This window comes from Phocoena phocoena, chromosome 4 (genome assembly GCF_963924675.1).
Source record: "Phocoena phocoena chromosome 4, mPhoPho1.1, whole genome shotgun sequence".
NCBI classification, from domain to species: domain Eukaryota; kingdom Metazoa; phylum Chordata; class Mammalia; order Artiodactyla; family Phocoenidae; genus Phocoena; species Phocoena phocoena.
In genome coordinates, this window is record NC_089222.1 from 70859617 (window position 1) to 70887067 (window position 27451).

At 41.1% G+C, this 27451-nt stretch overlaps 1 protein-coding gene across 1 annotated transcript in view; it reads right to left on the bottom strand.

Annotated features, from left to right (window-relative positions):
• ATP13A5 (ATPase 13A5) overlaps positions 1–27451 on the bottom strand; it is a 98456-nt gene that overhangs the window by 16545 nt on the left and 54460 nt on the right. Inside the window, 11 exon segments of the mRNA XM_065875837.1 lie at positions 5768–5840; positions 7849–7945; positions 13078–13187; positions 15053–15095; positions 17723–17802; positions 18916–19041; positions 20635–20795; positions 21598–21621; positions 21624–21743; positions 25663–25737; positions 25740–25818. Of these exon segments, the coding sequence (XP_065731909.1) occupies positions 5768–5840; positions 7849–7945; positions 13078–13187; positions 15053–15095; positions 17723–17802; positions 18916–19041; positions 20635–20795; positions 21598–21621; positions 21624–21743; positions 25663–25737; positions 25740–25818 (988 nt within the window).

A 27451-nucleotide genomic window follows, 5' to 3' on the forward strand; every position in this document is an offset into this window, starting at 1 on the left:
CAGTAATCAAGACAGTATGGTACTGGCACAAAAACACAAATATAGATCAATGGAACAGGATAGAAAGCCCAGAGATAAACCCACACACATATGGTCACCTTATTTTTGATAAAGGAGACAAGAATATACAATGGAGAAAAGAGAGCCTCTTCAGTAAGTGGTGCTGAGAAAACTGGACAGCTACATGTAAAAGAATGAAATTAGAACACTTCCTAACACCATATACAAGAATAAACTCAAAATGGATTAAAGACCTAAATGTAAGGCCAGACACTATCAAACTCTTAGAGGAAAACATAGGCAGAACACTCTATGACATAAATCACAGCAAGATCCTTATTGACCCACCTCCTAGAGAAATGGAAATAAAACCAAAAATAAACAAATGGGGCCTAGTGAAACTTAAAAGCTTTTGCACAGCAAAGGAAACCATAAACAAGACCGAAAGACAACTCTCAGAATGGGAGAAAATATTTGCAAATTAAACAACTGACAAAGGATTAACCTACAAAATTTACAAGCAGCTCATGCAGCTCAATATCAAAAAAACAAACAAGCCAACCCAAAAATGGGCAGAAGACCTAAATAGACATTTCTCCAAAGAAGATATACAGATTGCCAACAAACACATGAAAGAATGCTCAACTTCACTAATCATTAGAGAAATGCAAATCAAAAGTACAATGAGGTATCACGTCACACCAGTCAGAATGGCCATCTACAAACAATAAATGCTAGAGAGGGTGTGGAGAAAAGGGAACCCTAATGTACTGTTGGTGGGAATGTGAGTTGATACAGCCACTATGGAGAACAGTATGGAGGTTGCTTAAGAAACTACAAATAGAACTACCATACGACCCAGCAATCCCACTACTGGACATATACCCTGAGAAAACCATAACTCAAAAAGAGTCATGTACCACAATGTTCATTGCAGCTCTATTTACAATAGCCAGGACATGGAAGCAACCTAAGTGTCCATCATCGGATGAATGGATAAAGAAGATGTGGCACATATATACAATGGAATATAACTCAGCCATAAAAAGAAATGAAATTGAATTATTTGTGGTGAGGTGGATGGACCTAGAGTCTGTCATACAGAGTGAATTAAGTCAGAAAAAGAAAAACCAATACCATATGCTAACACATATGTATGGAATCTAAAAAAGAAAAAAAAAAAGGTTCTGAAGAACCTAGGGGCAGGACAGGAATAAAGACTCAAACGTAGAGAATGGACTTGAGGACGTGGGGAGGGGGAAGGGTAAGCTGGGCTGAAGTGAGAGACTGGCATGGACTTATAAATACTACCAAATGTAAAATAGACAGCTAACAGGAAGCAGCTGCATAGCACAGGGAGATCAGCTCGGTGCTTTGTGACCACCTAGAGGGGTGGGATAGGGAGGGTGGGAGGGAGACACAGAGGGAGGAGATATGGGGATATATGTATATATATAGCTGATTCACTTTGTTATAAAGCAGAAACTATCACACCACTGTAAAGCAATTATACTCCAATAAAGATGTTAAAAAATAAAATAAAATAAAATAAAATCTTGTGGGAACAAGGCAAGGTATGGATAGATAAGCAAGTAAATAAATAAATAATGTGATAGAATTGTCTTTTTTAAAACATTCTCTAAGAGAATGTACTAGGTAGATTTATTTCATTATGGTTTTTTAAATTAATTTTTTAAAAATTTTATGCAATTTTTAAAGGTTACACTCCATTTACAGTCATTACAAAATATTGGCTATATTCCCCATGCTGTACAATATACCCTTGTAGTCTATCTTACACCCAATAGTTTGTACCCCAACCCCTTTAGTGCCTGTCCCCACCCTCCCCACTGGTAACCACTAGTTTGTTCTCTCTATCTGAGTCTGCTTCTTTTTTGTTATGTTCACTAATTTGTTATATTTTTTAGATTCCACATATAAGTGACAGTATTTACCTTTCTCTGGCTTATTTCACTTAGCTTAATGTTATGGCATTTTCTTTGTCCCATACTAATTCAGGCTTAGGTTCAAAGTCCTAACTGGGGAACCTGGAAATAGAGATGCCTTGGTGAGAGTGATTTTACATGGATCGTCCAATCGTCAATGACGCTTAATGTCTGCAGATAAATGTCCACAGTTATCAGCCTGTCAGTCAAGGTTCTGTGATCTGACCCAACCTACTTCGTCAGATTTTATCTCCTGCTATTTTTTTCCACATACCCTACAGTGTGGTCAAATTGAAAAACTCACCCCCTATATTTATCAGCTCTCTCTCGCTCAGGCTGCTTCCTTCTACTTGAAATGCCTTTCTTTTGGTAAAAGATATTTGAAATCTTTTCACCCTTCCTATTTTGGTGCAAATGCTACTTCTTCCATGAAGCCATCCCAGTATCTCTCTTTTCTACATTGCCATCTCCTCCTTAACTGCAGATCATCAGAAACAATATCCCCTTTTTCCAAACTCCAAAAGCATCTGCTGTTTTCTGGTACTCACTATTTTTGACTTGTATTTCATCCATTCATGTATGTGAATCCTCCACTAAACTCTATACATCAATGATCAGCCTTTTAATGCCCAGGTACTTAATGTGCGTAACACATAGTAGGAGATGAACACTTCTAAGAGGAGGTTGAATGGAGATTTTCCTCTTGTCTGGGGAATTTTGCTGAGCCTTATATTTGAGGACAGTGAGAGGTAAGTGCCAATTTAATGTGAAGAAAGATGACTACCATATCTCCATAGTGCCTACCAAGAGGGATCCACACTGGTCCTTCAACTGTAAGCATGCCATCCCCCCTCCCCCAGTTACCTATGTACAGACTATATAAGAGTAAACCATGGAGATGATCAAGAGATTCTTTAACGGAAATTGTTAGGAGAAGCAAGAACTGTGGTTTTCTTCCCAGCATCACAACACAAATGAAGGGAGGTCATAAAAACCACTCCAGGAGAGACCTGAAGTGGCGAGGGTGGAGAATGGCTCTCATTCTCCTTCCTGTAATATCAAAGGGAAGAGAGAAGGGGCAGCAGTGAGAACAAGCTACACATCTACTATCTGGTACGTCAAGTAGAAGGGATGGAAATTAGCCAGGCTAGAGCTGTCTTAGAAGGAATCTGCCCAGTGGACTGTTCAGCTGAGGCTAGAGGGCCCAGCAGAAGAAAAAGGCTTTGTGATATGTACCACTAGAAGGCAGATCCTGAAAGAAATCCTGAGGGGTCAGAGGAGAGAGCGCCACACATGTCAGGGCGTGGTCTAGTCTAGAGCGCTGGACTGGGAATCTCTGAAGAACTCAAGAACTCACCAGTGAGCCCCATGCAAAGTGCCTGAGTTTAGATGCTTACCCTGTTAGAGGGCACTTGACAGGAGAGAACTAGAGTACCCCCACTTAAGCAAAAAGTCCTGGGGTCCTGCCGCTTATATTTGCTGAAGCAGGGGTGAAAGTAGAAAACAAAGGAAAATAGAGACCATGGCCTTCTCTCCCACTGCCTGCTCCAAGCTATAGGTCAGGCTTCATCCCGGGAAGAAAACTTTGCATTGGGTGAAAACATGAAATGTGAATTTATAATACCTGGACTTCTTATATCTAAAGATGATGTCATTTGACTACCTAGAATTGACCAGGAAATGATCTGCCTGTAGGATGACTGAACTTGCAGGGATGGGAAAGCAATAGTGTTTGAAGGCAGGTGGTAAAAACAAACAAAGATAGCAGTTTCCACCCTCTTTTTTCACCTTCACCATTTACTTAGACAGCTATACATTTGTTGAATAATAATTGGTAAAGTGCTGTCATTCAAATAGAACACTATGCTTCTGGCCTATCACCCTTCTGAGACTTTTCTCTCCCACTGGTAACAGTGGTCCTGCCCTGAGTCATCCCAACTCTCCCACCAAACTCGCTCTGAGATGAGAGGGTAAGTTTCACAGCATGACCAACTGGCACGAGAGTCAGCAGGCTATTGCCATGGGAAAGCATAAAGTATACCCATCACCTTGGGAGTCAAATTCATAACCAGTATCATGGAATTAAGTGTGCAAAAGCTCAGAACAACTTGCTCAAGGCCATCTGGCAATTCTGTGGCCAGGCTACCACCCATGTTTTTGAATTTCCAATCAGTCTACTTGTACGCAGGCTAAGTCTTTTCAAGGGCTCACCAAATAGTTATCTCAAAAAAAAAAAAAGACAAAAAGGATGGGTGTAGCGCAATATCATTCATCTTGTAATGAGGGCTTACAGGGTGTGGTGCACTGTTCCATACACTTTACATGTGGTACGTTATCTGATCCTCACAACCTTATAAGGACCTTTCATATGAGTCAATTATTTATTTAGTAAATAATTTCCCAAAGGTCGCAGAGATAGGGCGTGGTAGAGGATGGCCATGGCCTTCACTTTCACGCTACTGCCTGCTAGTGTAGCTCTCGGAACACCCTGGTATTCTTTTTTTCTTTTTAACATCATCGTCCATCTTCACAAGTAAATCATGCAAATTGCTTTAAAAAATAGAGAACATTCTAGAAGCAATATCAAGGATTCAAAATTATCCAGTCATGTGAATATTAATAACACACAGAAAATATTTTAGAGGGCTATAAATAGGCATTTCAACCCTAAGAATCAAAATTGATATTACTTACATCCCTGACACTGATAAATTTTGTCATTGGGTGAATATAATATATGACCTCAATATCACTTTCATGTTTCTAAGATGCTACATGGGGCTTCCCTGGTGGCGCAGCGGTTGAGAATCTGCCTGCCGATGCAGGGGACACGGGTTCGAGCCCTGGTCTGGGAAGATCCCACATGCGGCGGAGCAACTAGGCTCGTGAGCCACAGCTACCGAGCCTGCGCTCTAGAGTCCGTGAGCCACAACTACTGAGCCTGCGCGTCTGGAGCCTGTGCTCCACAACAAAAGAGGCCACGATAGTGAGAGGCCCGCGCACCGCGATGAAGAGTGGCCCCCGCTTGCCGCAACTGGAGAAAGCCCTCACACAGAAACGAAGACCCAACACAGCCAAAAACAAATAAATAAATAAATAATAATTAAAAATGAATATCTGCTTATAAAAAAAAAGATGCTACATGAAATTCTCAAGGTTGTTAATATCCTGCATTGCTTCATGTTTTATCTGTTACTTTTCGTAACACTTCCTTCGTTGAACAAGGAAAAGGAGGTGAGTATATCACTCTCTTTCTTTGCTCTCTGTTGAGGCAGTCACCTTTCTCACTTACTAAGAGTTAGTATCAAGCTCTAAGTTCCTTGGTAGGAAATACTTTAGCAGTGTCATCTCAAAGGAAGGAAATAAGCAATAGCTGCTGTGAGCCGCACCTTGCTTTTGAGAGAATTCCACTACAATAAAGCGCTAGCATTTGTTCTCAAACGTCAAAGACCTAGAAAAAGTCTGGTTTCACGTCAATGTGAAGCATAGCTGAATAATGGAAAATGACCTTTGGGTTTCAAAGATTTCCCTTCCCGGATTTCTTGTACATTTTTCTTTGTACAAGACACAAACCTACAAAGAACTGAGAATGCATTGACAATTTTGTAAGGCTAAGACCTATTTTCTATCAGGACATATTAACGCCAAGTCTGAGGACTTCAAGCCTCAACTTACTGCCAACACCACTTTCAAAAAATTCACAGGTAATGAGGTCTTGGTAGTTAAGATGTGTCATTGTCAGAACCTCTTATTTGTATGAATAGTTCTAGAATTTCATGGATAAATACAACTAATATGGTTTACTTTGCTAAAGAGCTCACCTGTTAAACAGACCATCAAGGTAGTAGCAACATCTGACATGAGATACTGGTAAATCCCGAAAAGCTGTAGTTGCTGAAAAGGAAAGAAATGTAAACATAAGTGAGGCTTCTGCCATCATATTGTCTTTATCATTCCCAACACTGTTCTTGAAAGTAGTCAGGAAGCAGCTGTTACTTTTCTCCCCACTTTAGGAAGAAAGGAACTTACCTAACATCTTTAGCATCTCATTGGATAGAATAAAACCAAATCACTATTTTCCCAGTGTTTAACTTAATTCCATATTAGCGACGAGAGTCAGTCAGTTGGGAAACACCCTCCTTATCGGCCATAGTAATTCTTGCAGCTGTAGACTTAGCCTGGATAGTTGAACTCTCAACATAAGATATTAAAGCCTGAAAGTTCTTCTGGGACTTCATGCTTAAAATTTGAAGTCAAGGCTTCAAATCATTCAACACGTTTTTTTCTCCATCCTCATCCATGGATTGAGTTCACAACATCGTTCTCTTGGAGTCCATCTACCTTCACAAACTGAACAAGTTCCCCACCCCAAGAAAGCCCATTGCAGACTTCAGGTATACCACCTGCCTTTCTAAGGTTTGTGTAGACATAGAACTCCTTTTCAGTTCACAATTATGGAACTGAAGTATTTAAACATGAAAGTCAGCTCGATACTCTCCAGGAACTTGCCTTGCAATACCTTTTGCTGCCAAGTCTGTTTCTCTGCTTCATAGCTATTGACTGAGCACTAAATCATAATCTGGTTCTATGCATATTACAGACCACATTGATGCAAATGAAAATATTTCTGGCCCCTTGGAGAGTGAACTCAAGGCCGAGATGTTTCCAGGTGAAGGTCCTTGGAGGGCACTCTTACTTAGGTCTAGACCATCAGAGTGAGTGGTTTCAGAGTAGACTGGTTCCAACTCTATCCATGGAGACTTTGGAACTGAAATTCTGCTTTTGTAATTTTCAGAGAATGCAAATAGTTTCTCAGTGTTCCTCTCATCCTCCAATTCTTTCTCTGTCTTTTTACATTTCCTTCTCATATTCTTTTGCCCTCAGAATGGTAAAATTATATATAAGCAGGTTGAGATGGAACAGGGCTTTTCAAAGACAGCTTTACTTTTTATTCTGGGAGCAGTTTTCAGAGAACTATCGAGGGCTTTGGAAATCAGTCAGCCTGAGTTCCCGGAGGCAGATAAAGGCTCGGCCAAGGGCAAGATCTAATTTGTTTTTAGTCATAGAGGCAGAACTTGAATCGAGGTTTCCTGACTCCCAATCCATTTCTTGTTTCTACCCATCTAGTTGGCCCTTAGCCTCTGTGTATGCTTCTTGCAATCAATAGCCCACTGAGACTGGAGTCCTGTGGTCCCTGCTTTCACCACTCAAATGTCTTAGGGAAGCCGTAAAATAATTCCCTCCCCACAGAGTTCCCTGAGCCTGGTGGATCATTTTACTGTAGAGTAAGTTATGACTGAACCGATGCAGATTACTTTCAACCTATACATATTTCTTCCATATAGCTAATTAATTCTTAGATGATTATTTTTATCATTTCATTTCAAAAGTCTTTTCAAAACATTTTTACGGAATTGTTAATCCTTTACTAATGACGTGTAAGTTCTGGGCAAGTTCAGAACTAAAGCTCCGGTGTGGGAATTTTTCCAGTTTTTGAGTCCTTCAAAGTCAAATTCAACAACTTCTCATTCTTTTTATCTCTTCTTAGTCTGCCAAAAATATTCCATAGTTGGAGACTGATGCATTTCCTGCTGAGTTATATTTAGGCTCCCCTGAAGCTCTCTCCGTACTCTAAGTGAAGAAATAGAGGCTGGAGGAGGTCAAGTGTCTCAGGTTATCTAGAGAAGAACAGCACTCCTAGAAACTGAGCCACATCTACTTATTTCTAGCTCTGTGTTTCATGCACAGCTATATCAAGTTCTCAAGTTTGTAGACATCTATTTTGAGAAATGTCATTTATTTATAAAACATTAAATCCTGTGTAAGAGCTGCACCACCTCCCCCAAATAAACAAGGGATATAAATGCAATTAGAACTGGGAAGAAATTATTTTGGTTCGTACCCAGTAGAGCAGTGATGTACCCATAAAGTGGGTTATGCTGTACATGACCAAGTATTTAAATACCCCAAAGGATGAGACGAGAGCAGCAAGGCTTTCTCTGTTTAAGAAAACATAAAAGTAACTGGTTATATATGACACATATCTCCCAGTCTCTTTTATATTTTAAAAGGAGCTCATTTTAATAGCCTGCTGATATACATTCACTTAATCACTGATTCATCCTCTCAATTATTCATTTAACCACTTATTCACTCACTCATTCTTTCCTTCAATCATTACCTCACCCACTGATTCATAAGTTCACATTTATTTAAGGCTTATAAGGTGCCAGCATTGTGCTCAGAGTCATGGAGGATATAAATGAATCAGGCACAGTCCTTATTTTCAACTAGCTTGCAATGAATTAAGAAGATTAACATGTACATTATAAACACAATACATTGTGACAAGGTGCAAAATGTCAAGTACTGACTCGCCTGTGATTCATTCCATCCTAGCAACACTTGCTCCCTGTGTGTGTTTTAAAGTCCCTTAGAGACATAAAGCTAAGGGCCAGGTGCTCTCACATCACAGGGAGAGTAGATGTGGCGCCAATATTTGAGATGAAATGGGTTTGTTGGCTTCAATACACGAGGAAGAGCACAGGGTAATAATGTGAGCTGGTATGGGAACCCAAAGAGATAAAGACAAGGGTAAAAATTGAAGCTTAGCAAGTAAATAGTCCCTAGTCAATAATATTATAATAACTTTGTATGGTGACAGATGGTTACTAGACTTATCATGGTGATCAATTCATAATGTACATAAATGTCAAATCACTAAGTTGTACATCTGAAACTAACATAATATTGTATGTCAACTATACTTCAATAAAAAAGAAAAAAGCAAATATTACTGGATTCCCCTGGTGGTGCAGTGGTTAAGAATCCGCCTACCAGGGCTTCCCTGGTGGCGCAGTGGTTGAGAGTCCGCCTGCCGATGCAGGAGACACGGGTTCATGCCCCGGTCCGGGAAGATCCCACATGCCGCGGAGCGGCTGGGCCCGTGAGCCATGGCCGCTGAGCCTGCGCGTCTGGAGCCTGTGCTCTGCAGAGGGAGAGGCCACAACAGTGAGAGGCCCACCTACCGCAAAAAAAAAAAAACAAAAAAGAAGAATCCGCCTACCAATGCAGGGAACACGGGTTCAATCCCTGGTCCAGGAAGATCTCACATTCCGCGGAGCAACTAAGCCCGTGCACCACAACTACTGAGCCCATGTGCCACAACTACTGAAGCCTGGGCGCCTGGAGCCTGTGCTCCGCAACAAGAGAAGCCACTGCAATGATAAGCCTACACACCTCAACAAAGAGTAGCCCCTGCTCGTCGCAACTAGAGAAAGCCCACACGCAGCAATGAAGACCCAACGCAGCCAATAAATAAATAAATAAGAATAAAAAAGTAAATATTACCCTCTTTAAAAAATTCTGTTTGAATTGTTATTCCTTTAACTGGATCTGGTTGGTGGTGGATTATGGCAGGTCAAAGTAAGAGGAGTGGGGAATTTGGCAAACAAGCCCTCCTGCAGCCTCCTCTTGACAAGCAAGGCAGAGGCAAATCCACATGGGAGGCAGCCTACATCCTCTTGGTTTCCAGTCCCCAGTGACGTGGACACCGCTGCTCAAACTTTGTCAACAGGTCAGGGACATGAGAAATAAAACCCAAAGAGCCAAGCTAACAACCACATTGTCTTGGACAAGATGAGAAGGTTCTGGTGGGAGATGAGCCAGGATGCTTTGGGTGGATGTTTTCTACCAGGCTGCGAGGTACTGCCTTTTTGTTTTCAGCACAGAGGGTGGAGCAGAAGACCAGCTGAGAATGGCAAGCATGTGAAGCCTGGATCGTTTTCTGACATGCACTTTGTGATTTCATCCTTTTTTCCCTACAGTTGTACATTTCCAGGAAAACTGACACCCGGATTTAAAAAAAACAATAAAGTGCAAAAATCTAGAATGGTAAGGCATAAAGAATGTTTGAATCCCCTATGAGAGGCCTCCACACCTGGCACGGGCCTCCAAAATGACTGCTATTCCAAATGGTTGTGAATTTTAAGCGGCTCACTCATTTACTTAATGCATTCCACAAACGTTCATCAAATGCTCTGAGGTACCGTGGTAGGCACAGCAACAGAGAAATGAATAAGGCATAGTCCTTGTCCTAAAGGACTTGAACTATAACAAGTCAATCATGTTTCAAAGAATAAAAATGGAAACCTGTGGATCTGGACCCATGTACCTAAAACTGTACCTCATTTCTCCTCTAGAGGATGTCTTCTCAGGACTAGGCATGCATCAAGGACAGCAAGGGTAAAATCAGACTAACCCTGAAGTCTTACTAAGCCATCTGCCACTAGAGAAATTTAACATCCTGACTTTTTTTTTTTTTGCGGTACCCGGGCCTCTCACCGCTGTGGCCTCTCCCGTTGCGGAGCACAGGCTCCGGACGCGCAGGCCCAGCGGCCATGGCTCACGGGCCCAGCCGCTCCGCGGCACGTGGGATCCTCCCGGACCGGGGCGTCCCCTGCATCGGCAGGCGGACTCTCAACCACTGCGCCACCAGGGAAGCCCCCTGACTTGTATTTTAAAACAGTATATTGCCTCCAGAAATGCACTGGGCATGAGAAGGGGCATCCGAAGTTCAAGTGCCACTGTCTTTTGGATGAATCAAGTAGGCACTTGGTGCAACCGTCCTGGAGTTTGAACCCCCTATGTAAGGCCTCCACACCTGGCACTCCAGCTTCCCCTCCACAGATCCCATCTGAGAAGCTTTCCAGCCCAGTTTGGCTATCAGGTCCCTGCACTCTCCAATGAAAACCCCATTTCTGAACATGGCTCTCCATTCCCCCACCTGGAATTCCTCCCACCTCCTTCGCATTTCCATACATCCTATCCATCCTTCAAATTGCAACCTTCCTTTGAAACCTTCCCTTTTGGCTTGAGTTATCATCCTGAACTACTGGAACGATGACTATATTATTGGGATGTTCATTTATTTAAAGCTAATTTATTGAGCACCTATCACTTATCAGGCAGAAGATTCTGTGTTATGCAATTACATCTGCATATATCTATACCCTTTACTGGAATGTGAGCCCTCCAGCTCAAGCCTCTGTCTCATTCTTAATCCACCACATTTTCAAGCACAATATTTTAAAAGACCTGCATGGGTTGTGTTGATGATGGGAAGCATGAAGTCTGGCAAGTGTCCCAAACACTCTGGATATGTAGTCACCATGACACAAACCAGGTTAAGGCAATAGAGATATTAAGGGTAAGGCTTGGAGAGACTCTCCAAAAGACACACCACTAAAACAGAATGCCTGGCTCGCCAGGGATGAGAAAGAGGAAAGAGTTAAAAGCACTCTGAGGTTCTGAGCCTCAAAGATGGACTCTAAGGACCAAATGGTCCTCAGAAGCAGAAAACATGGGAGTTAGCAAGGGAAGCTGCTTTGAAGGTAGGGGAGGTGATGTTGTTTGAGGGCATGAAGGACACAGGTACAGGCACCCAGTACTCAGGGAGAGGGGTCAGAGGCTACAGCACATTTAGGTAATTCCCAATGGCCGCCGTACATTCAGATGCACCAAGGCACATGCTGAGAACTTCACGGTTGTCTTTTTTTGTATAAACTTCGACATTCTGTGATGTGCTCCAGACCATCGGCCGTGAAGATGGCCTGAAGTTACCCCACAGTATTACAGGAAAAATCAGAGGGAAAAAAATGTATGCACACAGTATAAAACCTGATGTAAGTCAGAAAGAAAAATTCCGTATGATATCACTTATATGTGGAATCTAAAATACAACACAAATGAACTTATCTATGAAACAGAAGCAGATTCACAGACATAGAGAACAGACTTGTGGTTGCCAAGGGGGGGTGGGGTGGGGGGGAGGGATGGAGTGGGAGTTTGGGATTAGCAGATGCAAACTATTATATACAGGATGTATAAAGAAGATCTTACTGTATAGCACAGGGAACTATATTCAGTATCCTGTGATAAACCATAATGGGAAAGAATATTAAAAAAAAGGTAATTGTATGTATAACTGAGTCACTTTGCTGTACAGCAGAAATTAACACAACATTGCAAATCAACTATACATCAATAAAAAAGGTATGTTAAATGAAAAAAAATCTGATGTTTTATTCTTAACTGTATGAATAAATTTCTTTTTTTTTTTTTTTTTTGGGCTGTGCTATGTGGCATGTGGAATCTTAGTTCCCCAACCAGGGATCGAACCCGTGCCCCTCTGCAGTGGAAGCACAGAATCTTAACCACTGGACCGCCAGGGAAGTCTCAAGGCCCAGTACTTGGAGTTTTCATAGAAACCAGGCCTTCTATTGTTTTATATCTTTATGTGCTACTTGGATGTTATATCATCCTTCTCCATTGTCAGTCTGAAGTTTGAGCCATAGCAGAAATCCCTAAAAATGTCATTACTTGTTTTAATGTTAATTTAGAGCAAATGTACACACAAATACTGAGTGTCAAATATTGCAATCAAAACGCTGGTTAAGAATAATAATTCATGAATCTCTACATATAGCTACTGGCCTGGATCACATCATAGGGTTTATGGCTGTTTGTTAGTTATTTAGCCAATGAAACCTTTATTTAATTGATAATAATTAGACCAAAAAAAATATGAGTAGAGACAAGATCAGAAATGAGAGTGCAGTGGATGTAAGGGAGCTATACTGGGAAAATAAACAGTTTTAAATTCCTTCCCGTTCCCTAATCCAATTGCCAATCCATTGTAAAAGTCTCTGGTGCATCACTTTGGATATTCACTAATTTGTATTTTGGAGACATAACACTACTGGGGGAAGCTTTCTGGTGGAGGGTTCCTTTTCTGCTTCCCCCGCATCCCCAACTCCTGAGATAAAGGTTCCAGTTAGCATCCAACATACAAAATAAAGGAGAGAAGTAAGATATACAATAGGTTTTTAAATATCAACTCTAGTTTTCAACTGTCCACATGACACAGCCATGTATCCTTTAAAGCTCAGCATAAGTCACCTTTTTGTTGCTTTTACCAGCATTCTCAAGCAGCACTCATGGCCCCCTTAAATGGTACTCAGTAGCACTTTACCCAAGCCTCTGCTTATCACTTTCAATTATAGCTGAATTCTGTCCAGAGCCAGACAGTGAGCCTGTCGGTCAGGGGATAGAAGGGGGATAGGTGGCCTACTTGATGAGATGAGACACACACTCCATGTTGGCTGTTTTCAAGGTGAAAGGGGAGGCCACAGATGCCTCCTGTTCTGACAGCAAAATGCCTGCATGAGCCATTTTCAAAGCCTGGAATGATAAAGCCATGTTACACCCACGACTCCTCAGGCCAAGCTCTAACTCTTCAAACATCGCGAGGCTATTCTTCATGTTATAGAGTTGATAACATTGCACTCTCCCACCCCTGGGTCTCTGGATACACGCAGTCACCAATGAAAGAGGCACCAAGTAAACAATGACCCAGTGGTAGAAGACTGTGTGTGTGTGTGTGTGTGTGTGTGTGTGTGTGTGTGTATTGGTTGAGGGGGTGTAGACATGATAAAAAAATGGAAGGACTCATTCCAGAAATCTATTAAAAAGATGACAGAATTTGGATGGAACTTTGTGAGGGCCTTTACTATCACAGTTCTTACACTTAACAGGCCACCTTCGTGAACTATAGGAAAAACTAATTCCCACCTTTTCCTAGGCTGCCGGCTGCCTGATCCGGCCAACCAGCTAACTGCTGGGACGAAGTGTGGGGCATACAGCATCTTCACTGGAGGAAAGGACCAGATGCACACATCAGAGAATCGTTCCAGAATATATGTTGTCTCACAGATATAAGGGCTAATTCATTTCTCATCAAGACTGGAAACTGTCCAGAGAATGCCCAGAGCAGAGAGTGGCCAACGAGCAGTCCAGTGAGCCCCTAATCCTATGAGAATTGTATGAACATAAAATGAGATTTCGTATTTCTGTAGCTCTGTAGAAAGTGCAAAGTACCTGGTTACTATGGCCAGTATACACTAAATTCATGTTCAATTAATATTAGAATATTTCCTTCTTCCTCCTTTCTCCCTTAATATTTTATATCTCTGTGATGTAATTTAGGACCATCTACTTTATGTTAGGGTTAGTTTTATGCATGATTTTTTCCCCCCATCAGATAACGAACTCTTTGGAGGAAGAGACTATGTCCTTTATAACATCCAGTTTATTTGTTTTGTTCTAAATTCCACATAATTAATGAGAATGGGTACTCACTCTAGATTTGGAAGAGGAGACTAACAACTAGCGTCTTCTCATGAAATACGAGGCAGAAAAATTCATAACAGATCTCTAATTATGAACATAGTTTTTCACAGAACTTTGAAGAAAATATTTAAGAAGGAAGTAAAACAAATACCTAGACCTTAAGTCTCTAATAGACTTTGGAAATACAAAGCAATTCTCTTTACTTCTCGTTCCACGAATTAGCTCCTAAAATATTTTCTTATGTACAACAATCTTCAAGTAAGCTACTGTTTCAACCATACCTTCGAAACTCAGATTGTAAAATATGCACTGCCTTCTATTGCGTTAGAGAAGTAATCTGCTGAGAATCTTGTAACTTAGGTTTGCTATTGTATGTAATGACCAAATAATTTGGTCTATGATTTTGCTGAGTGTAAGAATTTTGGGGTATAGCCAACTTGTAAAAAGTAACCCTGGTGTAGAAATCTGGCAGGGATAAACACAATTTACACATAATTCAAAGCTTTACCATCAGTTTCAAATTCTTCCTTCATTAAGCCTTTACCAGCTGCATGACTTCAGGAAAAAAAAAAAAAAAAGTATTCACTTCCCTGAGTCTCATTTCCTTATTTATAACAGGAGAGATTTAAACCAGCTAGCCTTGAAAAGTCCCTTTTGGGTCTGAAATATGGGAGCCTATGTAGCCTTTCCTTGTCTTTATTATTCTAGGAGTTGCTAGAAAACAGCGGAAGTGACTCATCTCACTTTACTCCAAACCACGTCCAACCCACACTCCGGTAGAAGTGAATATAAACATCAGAATGATTAAGTGATGTGATTGTTGGCAGAAGGGTGAAGAGTCAGACCCCAGGAGATGTGGGGTCCTTAAAAGGGATATCAGTGACCCCCCTGCATTAGAAGAAGTAATTTCTACTCACCCCACAGTCATTAGCTCCATCTCCACACATGCCTACATAATAACTGCAGGGGAAAGGATAAGAAAAATTAATGCTTAATTTTAATTAAGCTTAATGCCTCACTTGAGTAATTTCCATCATAACTAGCTCACACGCGATGTGTGTGTGTATGTGTGTGTGTGTGTGTGTGTGTGTGTGTGTCTCCTGAACACATGTGGAATCAGGCTGAAAGAAAAAGTCTTGGAGATAACTATTCCCAGAGGGATAATGCCCTTGTATATTTAAATTGTTTCAATCAATCAATCACATGGAAATGATGGTGATACTGCCAAGGATGTCCACAAAGATGATCACACACTTCAAAAGAAGTCCTGTTGGATTATATCCACCAAGACCAAGCTGAAGTGTGTGCTGTCATAATCACAGCACTTTCCACACCCTAATGCACAGATCACAACCTAGTCCATCTGTGTTTTGGTTGCTGACTGCTGCTGAAAGTTTAACATGTAGACACTAGGGAGAGAAATATTTGGGAAATGGTTTAACAGATATAACTAGAGATATATACACATATTCTTGATGCCTCTTGGAGTGAAAATGAGATAACATGGCTCCCACCTATACCAGTTTGGTGTACAAACACAACAGTATAAAGGGAAGAGTAAATTTTAAAGCTATTACTAAAGAAAAGGAGTTTCTGATGCAAGACACACTGTCTTCTATTATAAGTAAATAATACATCGAAGGTATTGATTAATGGCAATACTTTTAAAGGCTCAGTGGTAACTTGCCAAAAACACATGAAATAACACAATACAGGGAAAAATGAAGTTCTCAGAGAATTTCCTTATTAGTTGACACATAAGAAACGGCTATCTTTATTAGGCAAAAATTGTCACATGTGGGGCTTCCCTGGTGGCGCAGTGGTTGAGAGTCTGCCTGCCGATGCAGGGGACACGGGTTCGTGCCCCGGTCTGGGAAGATCCCACATGCCGCGGAGCAGCTGGGCCCGTGAGCCATGGCCGCTGAGCCTGCGCGTCCGGAGCCTGTGCTCCGCAACGGGAGAGGCCACAACAGTGAGAGGCCCGTGTACCGAAAAAAAAAAAAAAAAATTGTCACATGTAAACAGATTCATATGGTTTAACCTACTATTTGGCTAGTATATATGAAAATCACCCTATAAACATTTGTTTGTGTTCATGTACATATCAAAACTATACACATTTGCTGAAAATGGCTTCCTTTCTTCAGGCGTAAAGTGCATATTTAGTCTTTATATCACACGAGGAATCTTACATCTTCTAGTGTTGTCTGAATAAAGAATAAATTCTGAATGAAGATCAAGATCTGGAAATTGAGAGGATAACTTATTCTGAGACAGCATATATCCTCCTGAATTGATGTTTCTTTAGGGGAATACAGCTTGTCAAAAGTAAGCATTTAAGTTGGCAACATTTCTCAGGTATTTGAGAAGGGTAAAATTACTTTCTTCAGCCAATATCATACAATGACCATGTAAGTAAAATAGTCATTTTAGACACTGGTTACTAACCCAGCCTCAAGGCATTATGGGAGTTAATAAGCAGTTTTGGAAACTTCCCTAAGAATGCTTGGGCAACAAAAAATAATAGTCAAAGGCAGTATCTTGATTTTATTTACTACTTATCAGCAATTATCTAAGTTTCACTACTCTCCATTCCTTTTCACTTTCCAGAAATCTGCAGTCCAGAAATTGTAACAGTTCCAGAAAGTAATACATAGGTCTGGTCTCAACAAGAACCATTTCACTCTGATGTGACTTGGTCTTCTGTAGTATTGAAGGAGGTAAGAAAGGACTTTTTCTTTCTCTGACTTTGGCCTCTCTACCCAAAACAGTGAAAATGCCATTTCATCTCCTTCCTGGAGGACCTGAAATTATTCACACAGCTTCTGATGGACCAACCTCAAATAATTCCAGGTGATAACTCTCACACGTCTCCATTTTTTTCCACTCTGAGCTGTACAAACCCCTGTTGTTTCTATACTCTATATCCAAGCAGGGGATCTTCCTCTAAGATATGCCCTATGGGCCACAGAAGGAATGCTCTCCGGGGTAGACAGCTTCTGAAATGGCCCACCTCCTAGTATTCATGACATCTAATGCCCTCCCTTGAGTGTGGACTGGACCTAGCAACTTGCTTCTAATGAAAGGAATAAAGTGACGGGATAAGGTGTTACTTCTAAGATGAAGATATAAAAAATGGTCATACCTCTCTCTCTCCCTCTCTTTCTCTCTCCCTCTGACTCCTCTTACTTGCTCTCTCTCATGGAAGCTAGCTGACACACTGTGAGCTTCCTTATGCAATGACCCACGTGGCAAGGAAACAAGGGTGGTTTCTGCCCAACAGCCAGTAAAAAACACACTCTTTAGCCCAACCGCCCACAAGAAACTGAATCCTGCCAACAACACATGAGTGAGGCTGGTGGCAGATCCTCCCCACCCAAGATGACTACAGTCATGGCCAACACCTCATTACACCTGTGAGAGACCTAGAACCAGAAGACTCAGCTAAGCACACCTGGATTCCTGACCCACAGCAATGTAAAAAAAAAAAAAAAAAAAGGTGTTATTCTAAGCCACTATGATTTGGGGTAATTTGTTACACAGCAATAAATAACAAATACACTCTCTTTTCATGCAATAACAACTACTTTACTTTCTGAAATTCTTCAATGAGGCTAGATTTCTGCCCAGGGAACATTCTTGCAAAAATTGTTCCATTCACCAGAATCTAAAGAGAAAAACAACGATTGCAATAAGATTAGAGAGTTGAACACTTTTAAAATAAAAGAACAGTCCTGAAAAATGACCCCTGGCCGCCGTTTTAATATAGCATTGGGTGGTGTGACATTAGACCAAATGTCAGGAAAAGGAAAAAAGAGGATTTAACACTTTAATATTTAACTTTCACTTTTCCATCACAAGTCTATTACTTTGTTCCAGGCCATCTTTCCAAGATGGGTAAGCGCTAATGAATAAAAAGTAACTAAAAAGCAGAAGAGCATATAAGATTAAAACGCTTAAGGAAATACAGTTCTTTTTAATAAACACTGTCTCTGTAACTGAAGACTATGCAGAGGAAAGAGCAATAGATCATGAGTTGAGAATCAGGGTTCTATTCCTAGCTCTGCCCCAAATTGTGCAAACCTTAGGCAAGAGACAACCTCTCTGAGTCTCAGCTTTCCGGTCTCTCCAATGAGGAACTGCACTAACGGCTTTCTAGAAGCCTCGGGGGTCTAGATTCTATGGTCCTTGACTGGTAAGGCGACAGGACTTTCAAGACACTGCTAACAGATGGTTGCTGCCCTGGGCTCGTTCTCCACTTATCTCCTTCCCACTGACAGCACAACCCTGCAGGGCACTGTTTGAAAATACACACACAGCGACAAGATAACAAATGATTTTGAGAATAAACCATGAAGTCTTTGTTTCCTTCTGCTGTAATTTAAGAATCCAGGCAGGAAGGGGAATAGAGTTCAGCCTGACATGAGTTGGTGACTTTCAGAGAGAAACAGACACAAAAAACAGGCAGCGTCTTTGGAACTAGCTGGAGGTTCTCTCTGCTCGGGAGGGAGGGAGGAAGGATGCAGGGGGCTGGACTGGCCCCAGGGGCGGGGCGAGGGGCAGTACCAGCCTCAAACGCTGAACAGGAGGCCATGCGCATGTGCTGCATCAGGAGGTTTAGCGGGGCAGGAAACTCCTGAAAGCGCAGTGCCTGTTTGGGGGTGTTTATTTCCTAACTCTGAGATAACCTCGCTGATCGTCCCCTTCACTGTTCTCTTACCCTTTTTTATCTCAGTAATTTGAGGAGCAAAACAAAACGCATCATTTCTTCAGTACTTACTTCTGGAAGCAAGCTGTTGAAATGCTGAAATATCACTTGGTATGATTTCCCACTCACTGCGAAATGGTAACAGCTCCCTCTTTCTCCATCAGGCACTGAACTGTTTCCAACGTTAATGTAGGTTTCCTAAACTCAAAAGGGCATTGTTTCTACATCGGCTCTTAAGGAATGTTGTTGCTTTCCTACATTTTATGGAAGGAGGTGTATTCATGTTACACAACAGGGTGAGGACCAGCAAATACACAATATAGAATTTACCCATGGAACTTAGACTCATATGAAGAAGATACTCAAAATGCTCCCCGCCCCCCCCCCCCCCAAATTACATGAGCAGAGTTGGCAACATGGTGCTCTGTATCCTATTCTGGGAAATAATACGTGTGATGTCAGTCTACTGAGGAAATCATTCCAAGGTACCAATGAGTGATTCCAAGGAAGAAGAGGAAACATTCTTCCCTTCTCTTCCTTCTCCTCTTCATTCAACCTTTTGTTTCCTAAGATCTCTTACCATTCATTCCTTCAAAGATCATGCCCCAATTTCTTCCCTGTACAATAGGTAGACTCTTTCTTCAGAGCCTAACCTGACCTCTCCCCACCCCACAGGTAACCTATTCCCTCACAGTGCCCAGATCCTCTTCCACATCCTGTGACCCCTGCACCAGCACTACTCCTTTCCTGAAACCCTCTCTGTCCCGTTTTTCACCTGTCAGTGTAGCCCTGTCACTGGGTTCTGGCCCGAGCTGGCTCAGCTCCAGGAGAAAGCATCTGATGACTCTGTATGCATTCATGATGTCAATAGCTGGTAACGGCTGCTGATGCAACATTTTTCAGAGGGTCTTACATTTGTGTAGGACTCTAAATTCAGATAGTATAAAAGATGAGAACCTTTTCTTCATTAGAGGAATTCATTGGGGGAAGCAGTGTAGTTGGAAGAAAAAATATTTTGATGTCCTAGACTGGGAGGTAAGGTGATACACCCCTCCCCTTCCAACCTCCATTGTAAAACCGCCAACCAAAGACTTGTTGTAAAGTGTTCACTCGAGGCAGGGACTGGATTCCCTGTGCTTTTCTTGGAAATCGAGGAGAGAAAGTGGGGTGGGAGGGAGCCAGAGAGGAGCAGGAAAGCCTGAGACTATGATGCGACTTCTCCCTGCAATGACAAACCTTCAGGAGAGGCATTAAGCTCATACGTGGACTCTTTGTTAAAAAGTAGAGAGGATCTATATTCAGTATCCTGTAATAAACCATAATGGAAAAGACTATGAAAAAGAATATATAGATGTATAACTGAATCACTTTGCTGTACAGCAGAAATTAACACAGCATTGTAAACCAGCTATTCTTAAATAAAATAAAAATTTTTAAGTATACCATCTCTATTAAAAATGTATATAGGTACAAGCAAGATGTGGTTCTCAGCCACATCTGCACATTGGAATCACCGGGAGAAGGACTGATGTCAGTTCCCAGCCCAGAGATTCTGATTGAATCCGCAGTCTTGGCTTTGGAAGCTTAAAAACTCTTCTAGGTAGTTTCTACGTGAGGCCAAGACTGAGAAGTGCTGGCGGAAATGCTAAAAGCTTTTCAAACAGTAAAACTCTGGGCAGATGGGAGGGCTTATTACTGTGGTGACTTCTAATGCCAAGAGAGAGCTGCCCAGGGTCAGGGCTGTATTCCATCTGCCCCAGCCCATGCAGGAACCTTGTAACATTCACTCACATTCTTTCCAGGCCCACTCTCTTGGTTCTCTACCAGCTTCCAGGTCACGGAGGCAGGGACAAACTCTTCGGGTTCATTGGCTTCAACAAGGATCACGTGGCTCCCTCGAGGAATCATTTCAGAATCCTTTGCAACAGTAATGGCTGTTTGAACGTTGTCACCTAGATCACAAAGAAAGTGGGCTTGCTTTGTGTAGAAACCTCTCAGCATCCAGAACTGAGCTCTCCCTCTTCCGAGTGACTGTACCACATTGTTGGTGCTCTTGGGGGCATTTATCGCTTTCTGCTTTTTTTCATAACCGTTTATCAGGCCTATCTGTCATGGGTGCTCAAACACTACGTCCGCATTTCCCTCCCATAACCGCGTCATGTCGCAGAACATCGCATATTTCCAAAACATGCACAAGTGAATAAATAAATATTTAAGTGCTTTACGACTAATCCTCAGAAGACTGACAGCTGTCAGTGGTGAAAGTTATATGGGCCTCGTCTGATAACATAAAACTATTCTTGGCATCTGGATTCCAATTAAGTAAAGAAAAAAAGCACTTAGGGCTGGCCATGTTGGATTTGATCATCACAGGCCATGCCTACCCCACCGCCCTGAAGGACAGTCCAGCAAGGTCTCACCCCCTTCACACAGAGGTCTCACTGGGGTTCTTGATGAGAATCCCATTCTCTTCTTTCAACAGTTGTTGTGAGCCTATTAGCCCTGCACAGATCCTGGGTAGGAACAGAGGGCATTAGACAAAGAGAATGAGCTACGGTCCTTGCCTCCAAAGCTCAGGGTCATGCTGGGGGTGGGGGAGCTACCCATGTTCCCAGGTAACTGGAGCAGAGGGTAACAAACTTGACAGCCAAGTTTTGTTCTCTCCGCCTCAGTTACATGAACTCACTCAGCTCACATGGTATTTTGCTTATGCCTGGGATACATGTAATTTGACAGGCTTCCTGAAACCCATACCGGTAATCATCGCAGTCCTGATGGGGCCTAGCTCAGTTCCTTCAAGACTGGTTTTGTTTCCTTTTTCAAGTGATTCTCCATTATGAGAAGTCCCAGAAATGTTAACTCTGATTCCACCTTCTCTCTTTGGATTTGGAAGAAAGTCACTATTAAAGTGTATCCATATAATCTCAACAGTTGGATTTATTTCTTCGTTTTGAAATTTCTAAGTTTTATCAATGTAATGCATGCACAGGTTTAAAAAATCAAAAAGAACCCAAAAGTTTATAGTAATGAAAACCAGTAGCCCCTGTCTTCACAGCACCCCACCCCTTCTCCTTCTCAGAGGTAACTACTTTTATATCTTTTAGCTGCTTCTTCCAGTTTTTCAACTCCATTTTTTAAAAACAATGTGCTTATCTTCCAACTCTTCTGTTGGTTTTTAAAATTTTTTGTTAGTCATATATTTTTAAAACTTTTTTAGCTTGTAAGCATTTTAGTTTAGTAGACATTTATTAAGTACGTACTGCATACAGGATACTATAGTAATAGTTGAATATGGAATCGTTTATTTCAGCCTCCATCTGTAACATCCAGTGAATATATGACATCAGCCAAGGATTTGAAGAGTTTTCAGAATTTGAAATGGGAGGCTTGGAGTCTAACTGGGTTACATTAGGTAGTGGGACCTCTCCTCTAAAATAAAATAAATCTCAGGTGTTTCTTAAAAAGTAAATTTGGGGGCCAAGAGCTCTTTCTTGATCCCTCATTTTTTCCTTTTTCTGTCCAGAGTGGAGTTAAGATTTCAGGAAGAGGAAGGGGAAGGATAGGGAGACCTAGGGAACCAACTTCTGTGCCTGCTGTCAGTCCATCCCCCATGTTCACTGTCCTCAGTCTCATCTCCATCTTCCACAGTACATGACCTATCAGAGTCTCGTTCTCTCTGGGGTTCTACAGGGTGAACCAGCTTTCCTCTTGCAATCTCTCTGTCTTGGTATAAGCTATAGCTTCTTCTATCCTGCTGATTCAGCTACCACTCCTCCACTTACTTTACGTCTTACAGAAATATATAGAAATCTCTCATCTACACTTATTCCTTCTCTAGTTTTCTTTGAAACTTTCTTTTCTATCATGTTAGTAGGACTTGGGAGGGAAATGATCACGTGGTCAGTAAACTTCTTTAAGAAAAAAATCAGAGTTGAATTTCTTGATGAGAAATAATTCAACGTGGATAAGAATACAATGAAGAAACTTCTCTCTGGAGTAGAGTATAAGTAGCTACATCCTTCATTCCACAGTCCAGTTACTAAATTACTACTTTATTTTAGATCCTATATTAGGCACATTGGTGAATACTCAGATAATCAGATATGAATCCTACCTCATGATCTTAGAGAATATTATAAAAGAAAATGCACCTTAATATAGAATTTGTTAAATTCTCATCATTTAACTTCATGACTTTCTATTATAAATTGGATTAATATTTTCTCATTAACTAGAGCTAAAAGAAAAATTCCAAAATCTTCTCACCAATGTATTCTGCTCTGAGTCTCTGTTTTATGACTCTTCCCTTTTTCACTGCTTCAGGCACTCGGGTATCTCGGGATTCTACAACATTCTAGCAAAATCCTGTGTCGAGGCCTGTTGCATCCACTATTCCTATTGCCCGCAGTGCTCCGTCCCTGGATACTTGCATGCTCTGCTCCCTGACTTTACTCAGATCTCTGTTCAAATGTTACCCCCTCAGAGGACTTCCCTAATCTCCCCATGTAATACGGTGCTCTCTGTCATTTTTAAAATCCTTTTAACCTGCTTTTTTTCTTCTTTCAGGGCATTTATCACTGCCTGACAATATTTTATAGATTAACTTCATTAATTATTTCCCCCAATTAGGATATAAGCTTTGTGAGGGCAAGGATTTGATTTTATTCACTTCTGAATCCTCAGTGCCTTGAGGGGCATCCAATACATAGTCAAGCTCAATAGAAATTGGCTAAACTCATGAAAGGGTGAATCTTGATAAGGTATTGCTCCTGATTTTTTTTCCCCCTAAGTCATCTCAGGAAACTCTTCTACTTCCCCTTTATGATGTCAGTTTTTTATACATCTTGATTTTCCTAATTGGAAATTTCTGCTGCATATAATTTGACTCAAAAAATAATCCAAACCCTGATCTTTAACCCTGTTTGAAAATAATAACTATATTCTAGGAAGCATGATAATAGGCTCCTGATATTCTCTGGGAAAACCTGGGATGGTTGGAAATCTAGCGCATTTACCCTCATTTTTAAATTTTGTCATATTTATAATAATGTCTCTCTCACTGGTGCTTTTAAATGAGAACATCACAGTTTAATTTGTATGTGACAGCTGGGTGGCAGCTACATTCCACTTCTAGCGACATAAATCTTGTCTTTGCACATGACCTTAACTTTCATTATTAAAATTTGTATCTTGAAAAATTACAAAATCCTGTGTGTTATGAGTCTTTATGCTTCCTCAAGAATAGCTAACACCTTGAATGTTAAACCTGAGAGTGCCATTCATATATTTGTGAACCCCATATATTTGTGATTCTATTTAGAAGATTAAAATGTCATGGCGAAAGCCTTCTTAGAGATCACCCAATCCCACATTTTATAGATGGGGGAAATAGACACAGGGTAAGGAAGGGACGGTGATTACTGATTATATTAGAGTAGATAGACTTAGGTTGTAAATAGTAATGCGGAACCGAGGATATCCACATCTTGTGCAGAGGGGTTAATAATTGTATATAAGTGAGGATCTCTCTACCAGCAACACAAAATCAAAGATAAGTGATGCAGATGATTTGTTATTCAATTTTCCACAGTATTTCTTTACTCCTTTGTCATAAACAATTCAAAAACAAACTTTAAAAACTGAGAAACTTCGAAAGAAAAAATAATCTACAGATTGTCCTCTGCTGAGGACAATCTGTCTCCAGAACGTAATTAAGAATACTGAATTCTACTTCATATAAGGAACTCAATTTGCACTCACTACCTCTCCAGACCCGAGGGAGGTGTACTACTGATTCTTGAAAGAAGACATATCTAAAGGATTCTGGAGGTCTTTCAAAGTGCCAACTGTATGAATATGATATTAGCATATGTCAAGGATCAGAATTTAGGACAATAAGAAGAATTGGAAGGGCTACCAGAAGAATAAGGGGTGGCAAATGACACCTGAAAAAAAATGAACAGCCAAGCACAGACCATCAATCTGTGAAGGATGGAGTTAATGGGAGCTATGAGGAAGATCAAAGTCAGAAAAAAGAGGGACTTCTAAAAAAAGACTCGAAGTAGAGAGAGAAGTTAAAGCAATCATTTGTCAAATCTTAGAATTCTGTGCACAAGTTGATGGCTATCAGCAATTGTAAGGAGAATATAGATGAAAATCAGGAGTAAAAAGGCCAGTTTTATCCAAATGAACTCATTTGAATGCAACAATATTCTTACAAATCTGGGCTGCAGCTTAGAGAGCGCATGTTTATAAGACTAAGAAACAATACAAATCAGCTCAAAATCTGGGCCTGAAAGATGAAATTGCTGTGAAAATGATCAATTACCTTGCTCTAATACCATCTAATTTACTCTAATCACTTTTTTTTTTCTAAAAGATTTATTTTTTTTATATTCTCCTCTCATTGATCTGTCTAAGACCCCATAAGTGGTGCCAGCCCCCAGGAGGTGACAGAGCATCCCTGTCTGCAGAATTAATCTAGGGTTCAGACCTGTCTCTTTGGTTCCTTTTAACACTCCTCATTGTCACGCTCCCTGGTCCTCTGACCCTTCTGTAGCTCCCTGTTCTGGCTTCTGAGGCTTGCTTCACACCTCCCTCTCTGATGCCCCATTGTGGTTGGGCTTTTCTGGCTGACATTTACTCACTGCTTCTCTGCTTTTAAGTTACCACCTCTGCCTTAGCAGATCTACTGAGCCCACTTCCCACTTACCGAGAAAATAACCACCTCCACATTCATTGATTTAGGTTGGTTTGCTCTGTGTGTTTGAGCTTTTAAAATATTTTTGCCTCCTGAAAGAGATAAGTGTCAGTTAGTACCTGTTTCAGATCTGCAGAACCTAGCCAGCATCTCCGGGGCACCTTTCATATAGACACAAAAATAATCCTCCCCTCCAGCTGAATGACCACAGACATCCTCTGCAGGCTGCAGGAAAATGGAGACTGTCAAAAGATGGCGATAGCTTCCAAGGGGCTCTGAGGGCCCCAAAAGAGGGGACCTTAAGAAGCTGTTACGTGAGATTTAGGAGATGCACAGCAGCATATAAGGTTTACTCTTCGGTGAGCCCAGGGACATCATGAAGTCGTACGTTGTCACAACGTTGATATTTTTCTAGCTGCGTCTAAGGCGATTCCCTCATCAAGTTGTCTGGTCTGCAAGGCCCTTCCCCTTGGCTGCTTGGAGGAATCTGAATCATCTTCCAGACCAAGTTTGCAGGGTGCCACCTCTGTGGTACTTCTCTCCTAAAAACAGTATTTACTCCCACCTCTGGACTCCTGCTGTTCTTTCTTCAGCCTTTATTATAGCACTGGGCACATTATACTGCATTTATTTGCACCTATATTGATTTTTCTATCAGTCCACCTATTCTTCCAGCACAGAGCCCAACATGTCTAACTTTCTTTTTTTGCATTTCTCTTTTTCTATTTTCTTTCCTTTTTTTTTTCTTTTAAACATCTTTATTGGAGTATAATTGCTTTACAATGGTGTGTTATTTTCTGCTGTATAACAGAGTGAATCAGCTATACCTATGCATGTATCACCAGATCCCCTCCCTCTTGTGTCTCCCTCCCACCCTCCCTATCCCACCCCTCTAGGTGGACACAAAGCACCGAGCTGATCTCCCTGTGCTAAGCAACTGCTTCCCACTACCTATCTATTTTACATTTGGGAGTGTATATATGTCCATGACAGTCTCTCACTTCGTCCCAGCTTACCCTTCCCCCTCCATGTGTCCTCAAATCCATTCTCTACGTCTGCATCTTTATTCCTGTCCTGTCCCTAGGTTCATCAGAACCTTTTTTCTTTTCTTAGATTCCATATATATGTGTTAGCATACAGTATTTGCTTTTCTCTTTCTGACTTACTTCACTCTGTATGACAGACTCTAGGTCCATCCACTTCACTACAAATAACTCAATTTCGTTTCTTTTTATGGCTGAGTAATATTCCATTGTATATATGTGCCACATCTTCTTTATCCATTCATCTGTTGATGGACACTTAGGTTGCTTCCATGTCCTGGATATTGTTGCTTCCATGTCCTGGATATTGTAAAGAGTGTTGCAATGAACATTTTTTGAATTGTGGTTTTCTCAGGATATATGCCCAGTAGTGGGATAACTGGGTCATATGGTAGTTCTAGTTTTAGTTTTTTCAGGAACCTCCATACTGTTCTCCACAGTGGCTGTATCAATTTAAATTGCCACCAACAGTGTAAGAGGGTTCCCTTTTCTCCACACCCTCTCCAGCATTTATTGTTTGTCGACTTTTTGATGATAGTCATTCTGAGCAGTGTGAGGTGATACCTCCTTGTAGTTTTGACTTACCTTTCTCTAATGATTAGTGATGTTGAGCATCCTTTCATGTGTTTGCTGGCAATCCGTATATCTTCTTTGGAGAAATGTCTATTTAGGTCTTCTGCTCATTTTTGGATTAGGTTGTTTATTTTTTTTGATATTGAGCTGCATGAGCTGCTTGTATATTTTGGAGATTAATCCATTGTCAGTTGCTTCATTTGCAAATATTTTCTCCCATTCTGAGGGTTGGCTTTTTGTTTTGTTTATGGCTTCCTTTGCTGTGCAAAAGCTTTTAAGTTTCATTAGGTCC